Source organism: Gigantopelta aegis, chromosome 7 (genome assembly GCF_016097555.1).
Source record: "Gigantopelta aegis isolate Gae_Host chromosome 7, Gae_host_genome, whole genome shotgun sequence".
Taxonomy (NCBI): Eukaryota; Metazoa; Mollusca; class Gastropoda; order Neomphalida; family Peltospiridae; genus Gigantopelta; species Gigantopelta aegis.
The window spans coordinates 5743142-5763657 of record NC_054705.1 but is presented as its reverse complement, the minus strand read 5'-3'; the positions used below and the strand labels follow the sequence as shown (position 1 = coordinate 5763657).

The following is a 20516-nucleotide window of genomic DNA, read 5'->3' as shown; positions in this document are numbered from 1 at the left end:
CATGCATCGTTGAAATGGTTAACGTCGTTTAAAAATCCAGGACAAGTAGCCAGGTGGATCGAATATTTCAGTTTCAAATTGAACATAGAATTAGAACTAAACATACCAATGCAGATGCCATGAGCAGGAGACCCCTGAAATGTACTAGAATAGTGTTTGATAACTTAGGCTGGACTAAGGCAGAAATATGGGATGCTCAAATTCGAGATCGGGCCATAGGCTTTATGATTGAGCAATTACAAACCTCACTAGTAGAACCTGATTTTGAGATTGTAAAGCACCAGTCCCACTAAGTACGGACCACCACGAACCACGGTCCTTGATGATCCTGGGTGATCCGGGGGATTTTTGGCAAAAACTCGCGACCGAGGACCGTCACCCCTATAGCGCCACGGTGTCTCCCCGGACAATCCCGGTGTCACTACGGATCACCCCGGCAGCACTACGGATGGGCCTGGATCACCCCGGACCAGGTGATGTTTGCTATAAATGCGTGCATTTTATACTCTGAATCCATTTGTCCTGTAGATTCCAGAGAAGAAAGACGTTCAACATGCCTCCAAAAACTTCGAAGAAAAAACGTTTAGTGACGACCTGCCCAAAGAAGAAGAAGCCTTCAGTAGAGGTAGAAGAAGTGCTGTCCGACGTTGAGGAGCCGGCTGGCTCTCCCCAGTCGCCGTCACCTCCGACAGATGCCCAAGATGGTCAGCCAGATGATGCTGATGTCCCTACCATGAGTGCCCCGGAAAAGAAGAAGGCTGCTGTCATCCTCACAGACGAGCAGGAGGTCGAATTTGGGGAATGGCTACGGTCCAATCCCTTCCTTTACACGAAGCAACTTAAAGAATATAAAAATACTCAAAGGAAGACCCGAGTGTGGGCCGAGAAGGCAGCTGAACTGGGGCAGAAATCAGGTACTCTGCTGAGGACATACTACGAAAGTGTCCGCAGCAAGGTTGGGAAAATAACTGACACTAAATCCGGGTCATCCACCAAAGATCTGACGGAGCGGGACAACTTCATAATAACCAACTTCGGCTTCCTCCAGACGCACATCTCCAGGATGCGAGGCCGTACAGCCATTAGTGTAAGTATTAATATATATTAGTTTTAATGTAGACGATTCATTTGTTATTTAAGATATGTTGTAATGACTGATATGTACATTTATATTTAGTTATGATTACTTTAATGTCTTTTCTTCTCTTATGTACTTGCAGTTGAAGTCCCAGCTTGCCACCACCATCCCGGCCAGTCAGCCCCCAAGCTAAACCATTGATCAACCCTGTCAGTCCTCGAAGAAGGGAGGCACGAAGGGGAAATCTACTTACATCGGGGGTCGCCAGAGGACGTTCCGAAAGGAAGTCTCCAGGAGCGACGACGAAAATGAATGAATGAATGAATGTTTAACGACACCCCAGCACGAAAAATACATCGGCTATTGGGTGTCAAACTATGGTAATGCAAATAAATAAAGTGATGATCAACATCAATATAAAAATTCAAGGTTTAAACAAAAACAGTGTAAAGAACTGTGCAAAAATACAAATACAAATATCACAGAATTTTACGGACACCGAATTTTACTGTAAACTTCAATTTGTGCTGTATTGGCCATTCTCAAAGAGAATGTTACACCCCTGCACCACGATGAGGTTACAGCACGCGCAGGGGCAGATTTGTTAGAAATAGCCAACCATTACGAAGTAGAAATTGATGAAAAGGCTAAAGTAAGTTATATAAGGGAAAAATTAGCTGGAGTTTTACTTGAACGTGGAATAATTTCTTTCGATGATCAGAATGCGTGTGAAAAGGCACCATCTGATTGGTCAACTGGGGATAGTGTCCAGGGAGATACACTAGCAATGTTAAAACTTAGACTAGACTATCAAAGAGAAAAAGATGAACGCGATAGACAGAAAGAGGAACGTGATAGAGATTATGAAAGAGAGAAAGATGAACGTGATAGACAGAAAGAGGAACGCGATAGACAGAAAGAGGAACGCGATAGAGAATATGAAAGAGAGAAAGATGAACGCGAATTAGCATTTCGTAGAGAGCAGATGAATTCAGAGCACGGCAGAAATGATATTAGAAATAGATCGCGTGACCGAGATTCACCTGACAGTTATTATAATCATCCCCCATTTGATGCTGGTCGTTACCTACGTATGGTCCCACCATTTAATGAAAGCCAGGTTTACGAATTTTTTTCATTGTTTGAAAATATAGCTATTAAAGCTGAGTGGCCGAGAGATAAGTGGACAGTCTTACTTTATTCCACGTTAAAGGGAAAAGCACAACGCATTTTTGCTTCTTTGACTGTAGAAGATAGTTCAGATTATGATATTTTGAAAGCTGCGGTGTTATCTGGTTACGCTTTGATTCCGGAGGCTTACCGACAAAAATTCCGTCGGCATTTTAAACACAAACATACATTGAATTTTCGCATGAATACGAAATGCTATTTGGAAAATGGATTAATTCTTGCGAATGCAAGAATAATTTTGACAAGCTAAGAGAGTTAATTTTGCTTGAGAGTTTTAAGGAAGGGGTATCTCCCGCAGTGCGATTATATTTAGAAGATAGGCAGGTTTCTACTCTAAATGACGCTGCTAGACTGGCTGTCGAATACTGTCTTGTGCATGGTCGCGAAAAACATTCAGGTCGTAACCAGCACCCTCCTAGTATTAGGACTACTACTGATAGCGATAGGGATAGACAAAACCGCAATACTCAAACAGGTAGTCGTAATACTCCGCCACCAGTATGGAACAGTCACTATAGGTATGGCCCTGGGAATAATGGTGCGACTAATGAAAACAGAGATAGGAGGCCTGTAACAAAATGTACGATTTGTGGTAAGCTTGGTCACACTGCTGCCCGTTGTTATCAACGTATAGGATACCCCCCAAGGTTTAATGAAACCAGGAGAGTGTCAGGCCAAAGTAATGGCAATGTTCCGACTGGCCTAGTAAACACCATCACTGCCGCACCAACGGACCACGAAGTGGAATGTGGACGACCATTTCCAGAAATTACTCAGCGAAACTACGAACATTTTGGCCATTTTCTATTGAAAGGATATGTCAAGTGTCATGAACATGACCCATTGAGGGAGCCCATTATCGTGTTAAGAGACACCGGGTCAGCTCAAACTTTGGTTGTGCAAAGCGCATTACCTGCAGCGGCGGAAGCCGAGAATGATCAAGGCCTGGTTGTGAAGGGCGTGACCGGGTCTGATTTAACAGTTCCACTGTATCGCGTATTTATTTCTACAGCTAAGGTAGAAAGGTATCTCACCGTAGGGATAGTGGAGGAATTACCCGTCCCAGGAGTAAGCGTTTTGCTAGGGAATGATGTCATGCGAATGACAGATGCGGGTACAGCTCTGCCACGTGTTACAGAATGTCCAACAGCAAACTCCCAGACGGAGAAGTTGAATCAAGAAAATCCGAGAATGTTTGAGTCCTGTGTGGTAACTCGGTCCCAAGCAAAACTGAAAACTCAGTATGCACAGAAAGAGATGTGTGAAATGCCTACCATCAACTTGGGTGAAACATTTATTGCTGACGGCGAAGTTGTTCGACCCAGGGAGGTTGTACGCAGGGCACCTGTCACGCAGGTGAATGGCGAGCGCATACCTGATGCATTGGCTCACCTGAATATCACCCGAGGAGAGTTGATTGAACTACAAACAGCAGACTGTACATTGATAGCTGAGAGAGGAAAGGCATTATCAGGAGATGAAATTAGTAAAGTGCCTGTTGGTTGTTATTACGACAACGGTTTGCTGATGCACAAACACTGACCAAGCGATGTGCCTGCTGGCCATGATTGGCAAGAACGGACCTGTGTGGTCATCCCGCATACCTGCAGAATGGGTATTCTCAAACTAAGTCATGACGGACCTATGGCTGGACACTCGGGCGTCTCCAAAACTTGTGATAGGGTGACAAAACTATTTTATTGGCCGGGAATTCGGGCAGATGTGAAGGAATTCTGTCGCACCTGTAAGACCTGTCAGTTAGCAGGCAAGCCTAATCAAACTCCAATTAAAGTACCCTTGCTACCTATACCAGTGCTGAATGAAGCGTTCAGCCACGTAGTGATTGACTGTGTGGGGCCATTACCTCGTACCAAATCAGGCTATGAATATATACTTACCGTCATGTGTAGAGATACCAGATTTCCGCACGCGATTGCGTTACGCAATATAAACGCATCCTCAATAGTTAAAGCACTTTCTGAGTACTTCGCATTAACAGGACTGCCGCAGACATTGCAAAGCGATCAGGGATCAAATTTCACCTCCAATTTGTTTCGACAAGTGTTACGTGAATTAGGTGTAAAACAATATACCTCGACTGCATACCACGCGCAAAGCCAAGGCTGTATTGAACGTTTTCATCAAACGCTTAAGTCGATGCTGCGTACATATTGTTTAGGCCATCAAACTAGTTGGGATATCGGACTGCACATGGTAATGTTTGCTGCTCGTGACACAGTGCAGGAGTCATTGGGATACACCCCATTTGAGTTAGTGTATGGCCACGCGGTGCGAGGGCCTCTAAAATTGGTTTATGAGGCATGGACCTCAGAATCCCAACCAAAAGATCTGCTAACGTATGTCATGGATTTTAAAACGCGTTTGTATGAGGCTACTAAGGCTGCCAGTGCCGCTATTACGACAGCTCAAGCCAAGATGAAAACTTGGTATGATAAATCCGCTTCGGCCAGACAGTTAGACACGGGTGATGAAGTTTTGGTTCTGTTTCCGTTAGTAGGAAATTCTTTACAAGCAAAATACCAAGGTCCATATACAGTTGAAAAGAGATTAAATGATGTGAACTATTTGATCCGAACTCCCGACCGGAGAAAGACGCACCAGGTGTGTCACATAAATTTGTTAAAGAAGTACTATCCTCGGGAAAATGATGATATGGTCATAAATCCTGCGAGAGAGCCCGTATGCTCTGTAAATCCTGTCGACAGACCGATCAGTGAAAACGATTCACACCTACATGCAGCCGAACCGCGGTTACGTAACTCTCAGGTCATAAACAATCTTTCCGAAAAAGTACGCCACCTTACTGTGGAGCAACAGTGGGATATTCGCAGATTAATTCAAGAACACATCAGCGTGTTTGGGGACGTACCCACATGTACCAATACTGTTGAACATGATGTAGATATAGGTGACACTGTGCCGATAAAACAGAATCCTTATAGATTAAACCCTGCTAAACGTGCAGTCATGAAAGCCGAAATTCAAAGTATGCTGGATATGGGAATTGTTGTGCCTAGTGTCAGTGCGTGGAGTTCCCCATGCATTTTAGTTCCTAAACCGGACGGAGGTGTTCGTTTATGTACCGATTACCGTCGCGTAAATGCGGTAACAGAGTGATTGTTATCCATTACCACGAATTGAGGATTGTATTGATGAAATCGGAGAAGCAAAATTTGTGAGCCGTTACGATTTACTGAAAGGGTATTATCAAATCCCTCTAACAACTAGAGCTCGTGAGATCTCCGCGTTTGTCACACCCGATGGTCTGTACGAGTATACCGTAACTCCATTCGGCATGCGAAATGCACCCGCTACATTTCAACGTATGATAAACACTGTTATCCTAGGTTTAGACGGCTGCAGGGCTTATATAGACGACGTAGTGATTTTCAGTAACACATGGAAGGAACACATGGAACGAAATCGCATATTTCTAAACCGGGTGGGAGAAGCGCATCTCACCATTAATCTGGTTAAAACAGAATTTGCTCGTGCCACAGTCACATTTTTAGGACATGTTGTCGGTCAGGGTAAAGTTCGTCCTGTTGATGCCAAAGTGCAAGCTATTGGTGAGTTCGCGCGACCAGATGGTAAACGCAGTCTTATGTGGTTCTTAGGTACCGTCGGGTACTATCGCAAGTATTGTAGAAATTTCGCGGATGTTGTATCTCCTCTTACCAACCTACTTCGCAAAAACACAAAATATGTTTGGACTAATGATTGTGAACGGGCTTTCAAAAATGTAAAGGGTTTATTGACTAATTCCCCTGTGCTTATGGCTCCAAACTTCGAAAAGCCATTCAAACTAGCCGTTGACGCTAGTGACGTTGGTACGGGTGCTGTTTTGTTGCAAGAAGACACCCAGGGGATTGAACATCCTATCTGTTATTATTCCAAAAAATTGAATCCCCATCAGCGAAATTATTCTACCATTGAGAAAGAAGCTTTAGCATTAATTTTAGCTCTACAACACTTTGAAATCTATCTGAGTCAGGCTAATTATCAGATTGTGGTGCTGACAGATCATAACCCTTTAGTGTTTGTTAATAGAATGCAAAACAAAAACCAGAGGTTGATGCGTTGGAGTCTTCAATTACAGGAATATAATCTAAAGATTGAGTATGTAAAAGGAAAGGATAATATTATCCCAGACGCTCTCTAGCGTAGTTAAGTGATACACAAAGGAATAGTGATGAAAAGTTTAAATTGTTTGAATTTTGTAGCTAGTGTCATTGTAATGGTATTATTGCATAGTTAGTAGTTTACAAGTTAGGTCTAGAATGATGGAGGTCAGTAATTGCCTGCTCAAGTTAGATAAAAGCTTAACTCACTTTTAGTTCATTAATAGGTAAGTATGTACATTTTACCTCAGTGATCAATCATGTATATTGTATGACTTTATTGCGACATTTATCAAGATGTATTTTTATTGTCAAATGGACATAATATGTATAATTTACTTTTAATGATATCATAACTTCGTTATATGATATCATTACGTTATGGGGGAGGGTGTCATGATGCCAGATGTATAGCAGACAGACATCATGTGTAAGGCCATCTGTTTAAACATCCCAACGACACTAAACTCACTAACCACCATATGTGTGCAACTAACAATAATTAAACGTTGGAACACTCACTACGAACACTCATTACAAAGCTGTGGAAACAACGCGGCCTATCTATTTATCTGCTACTGATGAGAGCTTAATTTGTTGTGGAAGTCAAAGAAACTATCATGTGTCATTCACAAGCGTATAATGTATTTACTGCCAACATAAAACGGTTGGTGCTTGTGAATCCAATGTGAACTATATAATGTTACGTGAGATTACCTCATATCTCCAAGGACCATGCCTGGTGCATAAAAGTCTTGTCTGGGGTTTGGTGTAGCAGTTCCATAGAAGCTCCGTGCCAAGCGACGTTACGGCTGTTTGACTGAAGAAAGGGTCGGAGTGTACAACCACGTACCTGATGTCCACAGAGGACAATATTGTTGGATTAACATATTATTGAAGAGTCGCAGAACTGAAGCTTCTTGAAGTCCAGTTATCTACCTGTCGTATGAAGTGCCGCAGAGCTGAACTGAGGGAACCGTCCTATCAGCCGAATGAATCTACATGATGATATCATTGAACATTTGTATAGAGAACATATAAAGTGAGTGTCGTAGTTTGAGCAGTGGTCAGTACAACAGATTGTTGTATTCAGTGTAAGTCACCTTGGTGACAGTTAGCTGTTTATGTATTAAATGATTACATGTTGATTTGTGTTGGTTTTGTTGTTTAGAGAAAGTCAGAAGTGATCATTCATTATAAACTGAAGTATTAGTTTAATCGTCTGCCATTTCTGCAGACTGGGGGCTCGTCGAACCATATTATATATATATTCTTAGTAATTCACCACCTTCGCTGTTACAACGTCTGGAGACAGGCGTCCGTAACATGATCAACATCAATATAAAAATTCAAGTTTTAAACAAAAACAGTGTAAAGAACTGTGCAAAAACACAAATATCACAGAATTTTACGGATACTGAATTTTACTCAAAACTTCAGTTTTGTGCTGTATTGGCCATTCTCAAAGAAAATGTTACACCCCTGCACCACGGTGAGGTTACAGCACGCGCAGGGTCCTACCAAGGTGGAGATGGTGGGGGATCTAATAACCCCGTATGAACTGTGCTTAATGAACTGTTATGACATGTGATATTGAACTTTAAAAATGTGGTTATTACTTGATTTATGTTTGTTTTTATTGTTGCAATAAATAATGAATGTCGTTGATAATTATGTGATAATAAAAATATGTGGTTGCAAATATAACAAAGTTGTTGACTTCATGCTACATGGTTTAATAATAACAGTTCTTGTACCGAAGATGATTATTCCACATTCATAAAGTTCACAGTTCACAAGTCACTTTTAAATCATGTCATTCTGCCACGGTACTGATCCTGCTTCGGAGTTGTAGTAAGCAGAGAGATACTCTCTTTGCTTTTTGGCCGCGGCTGTTGTTGTGTTGTTAGCGAAGTCCGACTGACCGTCCAATAGAGAGGGGTGACATTGCGTCAGGCTCCTGGGATGACGTTGTGATTGGAGTCCTCTTCATCTGCGTCCCTACGATGCTGCTTCGGCGATCTCTTTCTTAGGAGGTTGTGCAGACACACACACGTCAAGACGATGGACGCCACAGTATCCGGTTCCTGCATCGTTGTCAATAAACAACGGAAACGATGGACTAATATGCTGAATGCGTTTTCAACAATGCAACGAGCCCTCGACAATCTGTAGTTGAATATCCTCTGGGTGTTATCCATCTGCCTCTGCAAGAAGGGTTTCATCAGCCATGACCTTAAGGCAAAAGCGTCGTCTCCAGCTATGAAATACGGCATTTTTGTGTCGTCATCTGGAAGGGGATCAGACGGTGGAAAATGGAGGACCCCCTTATCTATGGCTTCCTTCAGTTCACTGTTGTTGAAAACTTGGGCATCACCGGCAGATTCGTGACTTCCTACTTCCACCCAAGTGAACTTGTAATCACCGTCCACCAGTGCCATTAATATGATGGAATGGAACCCTTTGTAGTTATAGTACATCGATCCTCCTCCCTTGGGGCATTTAATGGCGATATGTTTCCCGTCCAGGGCACCGAGACAATGGTGAAATTGCCATTTGTCAGAGAAATGTTTGGCAATGTCCTTCCATTCGTCGGTTGTAGTAGGGCAGGGGATAAGCTCCTCTGCAAATTCAGCAATAATGGCTTCACAAACTTCACGTATAAACTTGGAAATGGTGCTGTGCGCTACCCGGAAACCATACATCAGGGACTGGTAGCTGTCGCCTGCAGAAAGGTAACGCAACGTAATTGCCAACTTCAAGCCTGGTGATAGAGACTTTCTGCATGAAGTATCTTGTTTGGTGATTCGACCCTCTATGCGTTGTAGAATTTCTTGGTATAACTCGTAATCCATCCGAAGGAAGTTACGGAAGCCTTTGACATCTTCTTTCTCAAGTTCTTTCATCAAGCGGGCATACTGCCCAAGTTCCGGTCTTCTTTGTAACCATTTTCGGACCCAAATTTTTCTTCTTTTCTTTCGATATAATTTGTCACCATCATCATAATCATGTTTCTCGTCTGCTGTTGGTTCAACTCCAGCTGCAATGCATCAGTCGGAGTTGGTTCAGTCGGGTCAGCTGTTCAGCCATGTTGATTCATACGATGTAGAACAAAAGAAGTGATTCCGAGCCGAAAATTTGACCTATTTATATGCTTTTTCTCCTTGGCCCAGGACGAACTGTGGTCACCCGTCTACATCCTTGAATGAATGAATGAATGAATGAATGTTTAACGACACCCCAGCACGAAAAATACATCGGCTATTGGGTGTCAAACTATGGTAAAATGCACGAAAAGTGTGATGATCATCATCAATATAAAAATTCAACAGTTAAATAAAAACACAGTGTAAAGGACTGTGTAAAAATGCAAATATCACAGATATATATATATAATTAAAATTTAGAATAAATTCAGTATCTCGTAAAAACTGCAATAAAATTTCTGGATGGAATCGAAATGATTCCATCACATTTCTTTGTCCAAATATATCTTTTCGAGTTGCTGACAACTGCTTACACTCCACCAAAATGTGTCGCACAGTCAGAAGACACTGGCAGTGCTCACACTGAGGTGGAGGATCTTTCTTTAAGATAAATGAATGGGTTAAATATGTATGCCCGATGCGGGAACGACACAAGACTATTTCATCCTTCCTGCACTGTCTATAGGAGGACTGCCTTGATAGCATGAAGCTTGTTCGCAACTACATCCTTGAAGCCTTCGTGGACCACCATAGTGGCACAGTGTTAGCACCGTGATGATCCGTGCTGGTCCGTGTTATATCCGTAGTAGCATCGTGAAGACACCGTGATGAACCGTAGTGTCACCGTGTTTATCCGGGGTCAATAAATTACTCCCGGACGACCCAGGATCAGCCAGGACGCCCCCGGCGACAATACGGTATCACTACGGTGGCACTACGGATCACCCAGGATGAGGCGAACGTCCAGGACCCTTACGGACCACCCCGGCAGTTTTAAGCATGTTTAAAACTGCCAGGACGACCCCCGGACTGTCCCGTACTATCCAGGACCGGGGTTATCCGGGATCCCAGTGGGACTATAGCTTTAGGGCTCTTACCTGCAAAGAAAAGTCTTATTGGGCACAGTGGGAACAACTGGAAATTGTAGAAGGGATATTAATTAGGAACTGGTTCTGTGAAAAGACGGGTGAGGATTTAAAGTTAGTTATTATGCCTGAATGTTTTGTCCCTGAACTATTAAGACTGGCACATGATTCTCCTGTGGGGGGTCACTTAGGAATCTCAAAAACTGCTTTAAAAATCAAACAGAAATATTTTTTGGGTAGGAATGAGACATGATGTGTCTAGATATATTAGAACTTGTCGCCAATGTGAAGCTAAAAAACATCCTATATGAGGGCACCTTTGATTTCAATGCCTGTAGGGAAACCAATGGAGAGAGTTGCTCTAGACATTATAGGCCCATTTCCTCATACTGTACGAGATAATAAATACATAGTGATAGTGGGTGATTATTTCACCAAATGGACGGAAGCCTATCCAATCCCTAATCAAGAGGCTAAAACAGTTGAACAAGTATTAGTATTTACATTCTTTTCACGTTTCGGCATGCCTCAAGAATTACATTCTGACCAGGGAGCTAATTTTGAAAGAAATTGTTTCAGGAAATGTGTAAAATGCTTGAAATTTAAAAAAAACGCGTACAACAGCTTATCATCCACAGGCAGACGGTATGATTGAACGTTTTAATAGAACCCTGATAAAAATGCTAAGTGCTTATGTACAATCAGACCAGCTGGATTGGGACTTACACCTACCTCTGGTAACAATGGCATATAGGACTAATACACATGAAACGACAGGTTTCACCCCTAACAAAATGATGTTGGGCACTGAAATGAATGTACCTCTGACCCTTCTGACGGAGAACTTGCATAAAGAAACTCATAACTCCTTTAATTATGTTGATCAATTAGAGAATAAACTCAATGATGTCTTTGAATTAGCTAGGAAACATACTGGGTTAAATCAGAAAAGACAAAAGTCCTATATGACCGAAAAGTTAAGGGTCAAACTTTAGAAGTAAACGATATGGTCTGGTTATATACACCAAACAAAAAGAAAGGACTATCGCCAAAACTACAAACATTTTGGACTGGGCCCTATCAGATTTTATGCAAGTTGTCAGAGGTCAATTATGTCATCTCCAAAGTAGGAAGTAGAGTGAAACAAGTCGTTCATTTTAATAGATTAAAACCTTACCATGTACATGAAGATACAAGGCCTTTGGAATCTGATAATGATGTACAGCATATCTTAGAGGACACACTGATATTTAAAGCTGATGAGGAAATTGTTCATTCAGAACCTCCATTTATGTCTGATGATATAGTAGATCAGATTTTCTATGGAGCTGTAGATCCAAATGATACTGATAGGAATAGTCCCCTAAGTAATGTTGAAACCAGACGGAGACGTAGAGGTCCTGATTGGATGAGATCTGGGGAGTACGACTTATCATACCATTTTGTTTTCCAAAGTATTTCTTGTTATGTAAGCTAATATATGGTTAAGCACTTTTTATTTATTTTTGTATTGTAAGTGTTTTCTATAACCATGTAAAATTCTCCACATGCATTTTTTTAAATGTCGGTTTATGGTGGTTCTAGATCAGAGACGTGATTTTAAAGACTGCTTCCATCCAGCTCATGCATACTCGGCAGTATAAAACGGCATGGTAATTCCTAGTGATTGTGAAGAAATATATAGCGATATTTTCTGAGGTTGGAGAAATCATGAATTGCTATACGTCATGAACTGTTTCCGGAACTGGGATTCCCTACTTGAATAAACATGAATATAATAGTTCCTGGATTAGGACTTCATTATGAACTATTTCCGGATTGGAATTTCTTTATAGAATAATCATAATGAAGGATTCACAACTGGATATCATAATAGACTGTTTCCGGATGAATTTATTCCTCTATTGAACAGATTATAAAACCATTTGTGGATCACTAAATAATCATGAACCATTTCCGGAATCTCGTTGATTTCCTGTGAGGGCGACTGTGGTGCTGTGCAGTATTTGAACTTAACCTCTGGATCTGTATCGATGTTGATGAATTATATGGAATATTGGACTGAATGAACTATTCTATTATCTGTGAATCGTCACGTCTAATATGGTGATTGAATGAACTATTATATGCGAATCACCAAGTAAAATGGTGATTGTGTTAATATGGACTGTTGTTTTGATCACCTAGTATAAAATGGTGATTGAATGAACTATTCTATTATCTGTGAATCGCCACGTCTAATATGGTGATTGAAGGAGGTGTTACCTGCTAATTACTTAAATGTCACCTGCTGATTTATCAACTTGAACTGTATCTTGAATATTATCTACATGTATGAGCTGGGTGGTTATTGGCCACATGTGTGATTCTTCTACAAGGACTGAACCATAACACCGAAAATATGTACTGTATGTTGGAGAGTTTGTTTTTGCATAACAGTAGTTTTATAACTGCATTGTATTTTCTTAACCTTTTGGGGGGTTATTCAGTAATAAGGTAGTGTATGGACAACCTTAATAATTTCTTTTTATTTATTTCTTCTTGCAGAATATTAAGAAAGATGGCTCAGATCACTGGAAAAGTTGCTATGCTTGGCCATTCCTTCGTCAATCGATTACATAGCCACTCTCGGTTGGCTGAGGTGGGACAAATCTTGGGATGGGGGGGGGGGGGGGGGTAGAAGTTAGATACTATGGAAGGGGGGGGGAGGCCAACAAGTTAGTGGATAGGATGATGGGGGAGGGGTTTCGGCCAAAGGTGGTAGTATTCCAGGTGGGTGGTAATGATTTGGATAGTTTGGGTTGGGACCAGGGTCGGTTTTTCAGTCAGTTAGAGGGGGACATCAGTAGGTTGTGGGGGTGGGGGGTAGAAAGGATTGTCATTATGAAAGTCAGACATGTGACATTGGCAGAATATTCTGCTAGGCGTTCATGCCTGAACTTGGAGTTGGTTGAGAGGTTTTCTGAGGGGAGGGTTACTTTCTTAAATCGAAAGAAATTACAAGCTAAAAGGTATTTCTCTGGTAGGGGGGGGGGGGGGGGGGGGCGGGGTGCATCTGGGGCCAATGGGGATGAACAAATACTATCATGAGATCAAGTGGGTTCTTATCAGACAGTTAAGGCTAGTTTAGGGGGGACCAGGGTGAGGTATGTTGATATTTTAGTTTTTGTCTGTCCTATTCGGTAGTTATTCCAGACTAAACTGGATCTCTGTGTATATAAATGAACTTCTTTTTTTTGGGCTATTGTAATGTGAATTTGTGATGGTAATGACTCACTGGGTGTGTGTAAGGGGTGGGATTACCACTCTATGGTTAAGTGCCGTAGGTGATATACTGTCAGTATTTTAACCATGGAGGAGGATTTATTGTTCGAAATTTGCATAATTTATTACCCATCTTAAGTTATATATATATATATATACAGAGTTTTGGGGTATTCTGGAATGCTAAAGGAACTTAATGAATATCATATTTATATCAGGTATGTCCTAGACTCCTAGTTTTAGTAGATAAGCATGTGCCTGCTACATGGTTTCTTAACGTATTTGAGTTTTTTTACTCGAAGCGCAAGTCATTGTATTGTGATTTTGATTTTTTTTTATATGTTATGTCTAATCATTGTTATGTTTTCTTTTGTCAGGTTACCATTTAATCTGATTGAGGTCGAGGTAACCGTATTGGAACTACAAATCCAAAAGATGTGTGTGTGTGTGTGTGTGTGTGTGTGTGTGTGTGTGTGGTGGGATAGGCTATGTTTGGGAGCAAACCCTAAATTAATGGTAACCTCTTAAAATATGATGATCTCTCCGGTGCTTACAATTCTAGATGTAGTAAATTCCGCGCTATGAGGGCATAGCTAGGCGATGTAGTGGAAGGGTATGTAGCGTTCCTGGTTTTCAGTCTGTCTATCTTTTCATATTTTCCTTGGTTATTATATTCAGTTAAGATTCTGATTATATCTCTTACTAATTACATTAACAGCATGATCTAACTCTACTCACTTATGAATATCAGGAACGTTATTTTCTCTTGCTACGATGGATAATACAATAAGTGTCGTGCAACCGTTTTAAATGTTGTCGGCGGAAGTCCGTGCAAGAATGTGGCCTGACTGAATCAACCAATCAGGTTGGTCAAATTAGATTATTTTTCGACGCACGTTATTCAAACAGACCGCCTTACCTTACTGGTATTATTTTTAACGAATTCTTAAATTTACCAATTCCATTAAATGCATAGCATAACGTTTACAAACAGCTGCAATATCAATTGACAAAAACAGTTGAATCGAGTTATAGACTGAACAATGTCTATCAATATAATATTATTGTGTATTATTTCCAATACACACGGCGACCGGACATATTCTCGGAACCGAACATACGGGTACTTCGGCCCTATCCGCCATTGTTTATCACGTGACGCGGTGAAGCTTCTCCTTAGTTACGTATGGTTTGATAGTGAATTTAGTCAAATTCAGTCGATCATTTACATCAGTTAACGGCGAAGATGCCTAAAACATGTTGTGCAGTTGACTGCATAAACCATAACTTGATGTTAAAAAAAATATCGTTTTACAAATTTCGAAAAGAAGAGACCAGACGCCGCTTCTGGGTAGAGGCACTAAAACGTGACAAACCTGATGCACAGTGTCGGACACATTGACAGAATGCGACTACGTTGAGTTTAATGTTGTTGCATGTCAACAATAACCGACGTTAATAGCAACGAAAATGGTTAATGCATGTGCATTGATAACATTTCCACATTATACTGTAAATAAAATACAGAATTCCATCTACTTTCATGAAGAAAAAAAACAACAACCTAATCTAATTTTAGAGTTCAATCAAGACATTCTCTATACTTGTATTTATTTTGCCATCTTCGGCTACTACATCTATTTATTTATTTTTATTTTTAAAATAAAAAGTATATGCAGTTAAATTACACACACACACACACAATAATAATAATTTATTATAAAAGTTCTTTTTTAAACTTTATTTTTATTTTGTGTGTGTGCAAATGTGTCTGTAGCAGGCTGCAGTACGAAAATATAGGTTTTCTACTACTTTTTATATAAATATGGCTTCTTCCCCTAACAAGATTGTCCCTACTACTCAAGATTTTGCCCCCTACCCCACTCCAGATATTGTACCTGCGGACGTGTGATAGCCCAAATGTATAATGTATTAAACAATAAAGGTATACTTGTATCTTGGATACATACATACATATATACATATGCATACATGTGTATAATATATATATATATATATATATATATATATATATATATATATATATATATACTCTTCAAAAGAAGAAACGCAAAACCACATTGTCGTAACATTTGGAGAATTGATTTAATTATTGAATGGTGAGTCCGATAATTACCAAATGTTGCAGGATTGTTCACAATTCACTCTAGTCCATTGTGAGTAAGTGATAGGACACACCACCAAGGTCAAGGTCATCTGGAGTCAATACCGGGTGTGGCCTCCGCGTGTGTTGACAACTGCCTGGCACCGCCTGCCCATTAAAGCAACCAGAGTACGGATGACGACCCGGGGGATGGTGGCCCACTCGGCCTGCAAGCCTGCTGCCAGCTCGGGCAGGGTCTGGGGCTGTGGTTGTCGCTGTCGGAGGCGTCGGTCCAACTCATCCCATAGATGCTCAATTGGGTTCACATCCGGTGATATCGATGGCCAAGGAAGGACATTAATGTTGTTGTTCTGTAGGAAAGCCGTTGTGAGACGTGCTGTGTGAGGCCTGGCGTTGTCATGTTGGAACACTGCGTTGGCGTTGGCCATAACTGGAACGATGTGTGGCCGGAGGATCTGGTCAATGTAGCCCTGTGCATTCAGGTTGCCCTGCACGTGGACCAGGTCATTTCTGCCATTGTGTGAGATGGCTGCCCACACCATGACACTACCCCCGCCGAATTATGTCCACTTCCTGCACGCAGTTTGCCGCATAACGTTTCACCACGACGCCTATACACGCGACATCTTCCATCATGACGTCGGAGCAGAAATCGGGACTCGTCACTGAACCACACCACCTTTCTCCATCGCATGTTGAGGCCATTGTCGATGAATCTGGCACCACTGCAGTCGGAGTCGACGGTGTTGTGGTGTTAAGATGACACCTCGAACTGGACGTCTGGCACGAATTCCTACCTCACGTAGGCGGTTCCGTACGGTCTGGTCGGATATCCTGCGCAAACCTGGTATTGCTGCGGCTGTGGAGGTGGCAGTAGTCAATCGTTCCCGAAGGTGGCGTACCCGGATGTAGCGGTCCTGCCCGGGGGTAGTGACCCGTGGTCGACCGATCTAGGGAGGTCACGTTGTTGATCCATGTTGCTGGTAACGGTCCCACAGTCTGGAGATGGTGCTTGGGGACACATGGAATGCCCTGGCAACGGCCGTTCTGGATTCGCCTGCGTCTATTCGGCCGATGGCATTGTTTCTTTCTGCGGTTCACTGAGACGTGGCATGTCCTGGATTGTCAACTGTCGGCCAGATACAGAGGCCAGGCAAGCGAACACCCTGCACTTTTATACTGTCGGTGTTCATGTTGCACGTGCAGACAACGCACGTGCCGTGGTGACATGGTTTGCACGTATATTCTTTTTTATTAATTAAATATTATAATATATTATTAATTTTTTGGATAATTTATTTTACTTATTGAATATAGTATTAATTAAATCTATATTTATTTTTTATTTTTTTTTTTAAATTTTTTATAATACATTCAGTGTATAGGCCTGTAAAAAGATTCATAATTTTATTTATTATTTTATATTTTTTTTTTATATATTTATATATTTATATATCTATTTAATTTTTTAATTATTTATTGTTTTTTTTAGTTTATAATGATGGGGTTACATATCTTTATAATATTTTATTTTTTCGATTTATTTACATTTGCTTACACGCCACATAAATGATTTTTTCTTTCAGAAGACATTATAGTGATTTTTGTTGTTTTTTTTTATTTCTTTAAGTTTTTTTATTGTAATATTTTTTTATTTATTTTTATTTTTTTATATTTTTATTATAGATTCCTAAATGTCTATAGTATTAAATTTTATAATTTTTTTATATTTTATTTATAACTATTATTTTATTAGTTTTAGGTTTTTTATTTATATTTTAATCAGTGTTACATTAGTATGATGATCTTTTTTATCCGTGTGATATATATTATTATTATTTTTGAAGACACCGGATGAACCGAGGTCTTTTTTTTATTTTATAATTTTTTTTTTTTTATATATTTTCCAGCCCCATTAACGCCCCGGCGATAATTTTGTTTTTTTTATTATTTGCTTCTATTTTATTTATATTAGATTTTATTTTCCATTTTTTTTATGTTTTGATTTTTCTTAGTTTATTATGTTTATTACTATTTTTTTATACCCCGGATTTTCCCGATTTTCCATTTTTTGGGTTATATATTTTTTTATTGGGACTATTAATTTTAATTTTTTACCTTGCAATTAAATTTTTTTTTTTTTATTTATTATTTCTTTAATTATTATTTTTTTTTATATTTGTATTATTTTATTTGAACGGGTTTATATTAAAAGATTTATTAATTTTTTTTTTTAATTATTTATGTTGTAATATATTTTTATTTTTTTAATTTCTATAAGATTTTTATATTATGTAAAGTATATTTTATTATTTATTTATTATTTTTAAATTATTATTTCATTTTATATGATATTTTTTTTTTTTTTTTATTTTTTTATTATTTTTGATTTTTTTTTATTTTTAATTTATTTTAATTTATTATTTTTTATTATGTTATATATTAATTTAATTTTAGGGATTTTGATTTATTATGTTTTTTTTATATGTATGGATATTTTTGTATTATATATATTATTTTTTTATTTATTATTTTTATATTTTATTATATATTTTACTAATTTTTTTTTTGGGTGATATATTTTTATTTTGTTTTATTTTATATTTATATTTTTTTTATTTAGATTTTTGTTTTTTTATTTTGATTTATACTTATTTTATTTTAATTATTTTTTAAAAATTTTATACTTTATTGGTTTTGTATTAATTTAATAATAGAATATATATTATATATTTTAATCTTTTTTTTTATTATATATATTTCTTTTTTATTTCATTTATTATATCTTCTTATTTAATTATATTATTTATAGATTGAATTAATATTATATATTTATTATATTATTAATTTATTTTTAGTTAAGATCATTTATATTAGCTATTAGTTTTATTTTTTATATTTAATTAGTTTTTAATCATTAATTAATTATTTAATAATAATATTATTAGTATTTTTATTATTTTTATATTTATTAATTTTTTTAAATTTTTCTATTATAATTACGTTCATATAAAATAAAGGAGTTATAAATTTTATATATTTAGTATTTATTTGTTTTTTAATATGATTATTATTAGTATTTACTTCTTTCACGTTTCGGCATTGCATCAAGAATTACATTCTGACCGGAGCAATTTTGAAAGAAATTGTTTCAGGAAAGTGTAAAAATGTTGAAATTTAAAAAAAACAGCGTACAAAAGCTTATCATCCCAGGCAGACGGTATGATTGAACGTTTTAATAGAACCCTGATAAAATGCTCAGTTGCTTATGACAATCAGACCAGCTGGATTGGGAATTACACCTACCTCTGTAACAATGGCAGATAGGATAATTACACATGAAACGACAGGTTTCACCCTAAACAAAATGATGTTGGCACTGAAATGAATGTACCTCTGACCATGCTGACGGAGAACTTGCATAAAGAAACTCATAACTCCTTTAATTATGTTGATCAATTAGAGAATAAACTCAATGATGTCTTTGAATTAGCTAGGAAACATACTGGGTTACATCAGAAAAGACAAAAAGTCATATATGACCGAAAAGTTAAGGGTCAAAAACTTTAGAAGAAACGATTGGTCTGGTTATATACACCAAACAAAAAGAAAGGACTATCGCCAAAACTACAACACATTTGGACTGGGCCCTATCAGATTTTATGCAAGGTTGGCAGAGGTCAATTATTTCACGCCAAAGTAGGAAGTAGAGTGAAACAAGTCGTTCATTTTAAGAGATTAAAACCTTACCATGTACATGGAAGATACAAGGCCTTTGGAATTGGAGATGTACAGCAATATCTTAGAGCGCACACATATTTAAAGCTTTTTTTTTTATGAGGAATGTTCATAAGAACCTCCATTTATGTCGATGCTATAGTAGATAGATTTGCTATGGAGCTGTAGATCCAAATGACTGATAGGAATAGTCCCCTAAGTAATGTTGACACCAGACGGAGACGTAGAGGTCCGATGGAGAGATCTGGGGAGTAGACTTATCATACCATTTTGTTTTCCCAAGTATTTCTTGTTAGTAAGCAATATATGGTTAAGCAAGTGTATTATTTTGTATGTAAGTGTTTGCTTAACCATGTAAAATTCTCACATGCATTTTTTTAAATGTCGGTTTGATGGTGGTTCTAGATCAGAGACGTGATTTTAAGACTGCTTCCATCCAGGCTCTGCATACTCGGCAGTATAAAACGGCATGTAATTCTAGGTTGTAAGAAATATATAGCGATATTTTCTGAGGTTGGAGAAAATCATGAATTGCTATCCGTCATGAACGTTTCCGGAACTGGGATTCCCTACTTGAATAAACATGAATATAATAGTTCCTGGATTAGGACTTCATATGAACTATTTCCGATGGGGAAGTTCTTTATAGAATAACATATGAAGGATTCAAAACTGGATATTCATAATAGACTGTTTCCGGATGAATTTATTCTCTTTGAACAGATATAAAACCATTTTGGATCACTAAATAATCATGAACATTCCGAATCTGGTGATTCCTGTGAGGGCGAATGTGGTCTGGGCAGTATTGAACTTAACTATGGATCTGTATCGATGTTGATGAATTATATGAATATGGAATGAAGAACTATTCTATTATCTGTGAATCGTCCAGTCTAATATGGT

The 20516-nt window shown here is 38.6% G+C and overlaps 2 protein-coding genes across 2 annotated transcripts; one reads left to right on the top strand and one right to left on the bottom strand.

Annotated features, from left to right (window-relative positions):
- The first annotated feature begins 553 nt into the window (after window positions 1-553).
- On the top strand, window positions 554-1271 carry LOC121377825. Its single transcript, XM_041505923.1, has 2 exons — window positions 554-1087; window positions 1221-1271. Exons 1-2 carry the CDS (start codon window positions 554-556, stop codon window positions 1269-1271), a joined length of 585 nt encoding a protein of 194 aa, XP_041361857.1.
- Window positions 1272-8363: 7092 nt separating this feature from the next.
- LOC121377824 (putative nuclease HARBI1) lies at window positions 8364-9317 on the bottom strand. Its single transcript, XM_041505922.1, has one exon. The coding sequence runs from the start codon at window positions 9315-9317 to the stop codon at window positions 8364-8366; it is 954 nt and encodes a 317-aa protein (XP_041361856.1).
- Between the last annotated feature and the right edge of the window lie 11199 nt (window positions 9318-20516).

What these genes read in the sequence shown, in the direction of transcription:
- LOC121377825 (XM_041505923.1), top strand. Translation starts at nt 554, where the DNA reads ATGCCTCCAAAAACTTCGAAGAAAAAACGTTTAGTGACGACCTGCCCA. An exon ending in GAGGCCGTACAGCCATTAGT is followed by an intron (nt 1,088 to 1,220) that starts GTAAGTATTAAT and finishes ATGTACTTGCAG; the next exon opens with TTGAAGTCCCAGCTTGCCAC.
- LOC121377824 (XM_041505922.1), bottom strand. Translation starts at nt 9,317, where the DNA reads ATGAAAGAACTTGAGAAAGAAGATGTCAAAGGCTTCCGTAACTTCCTT.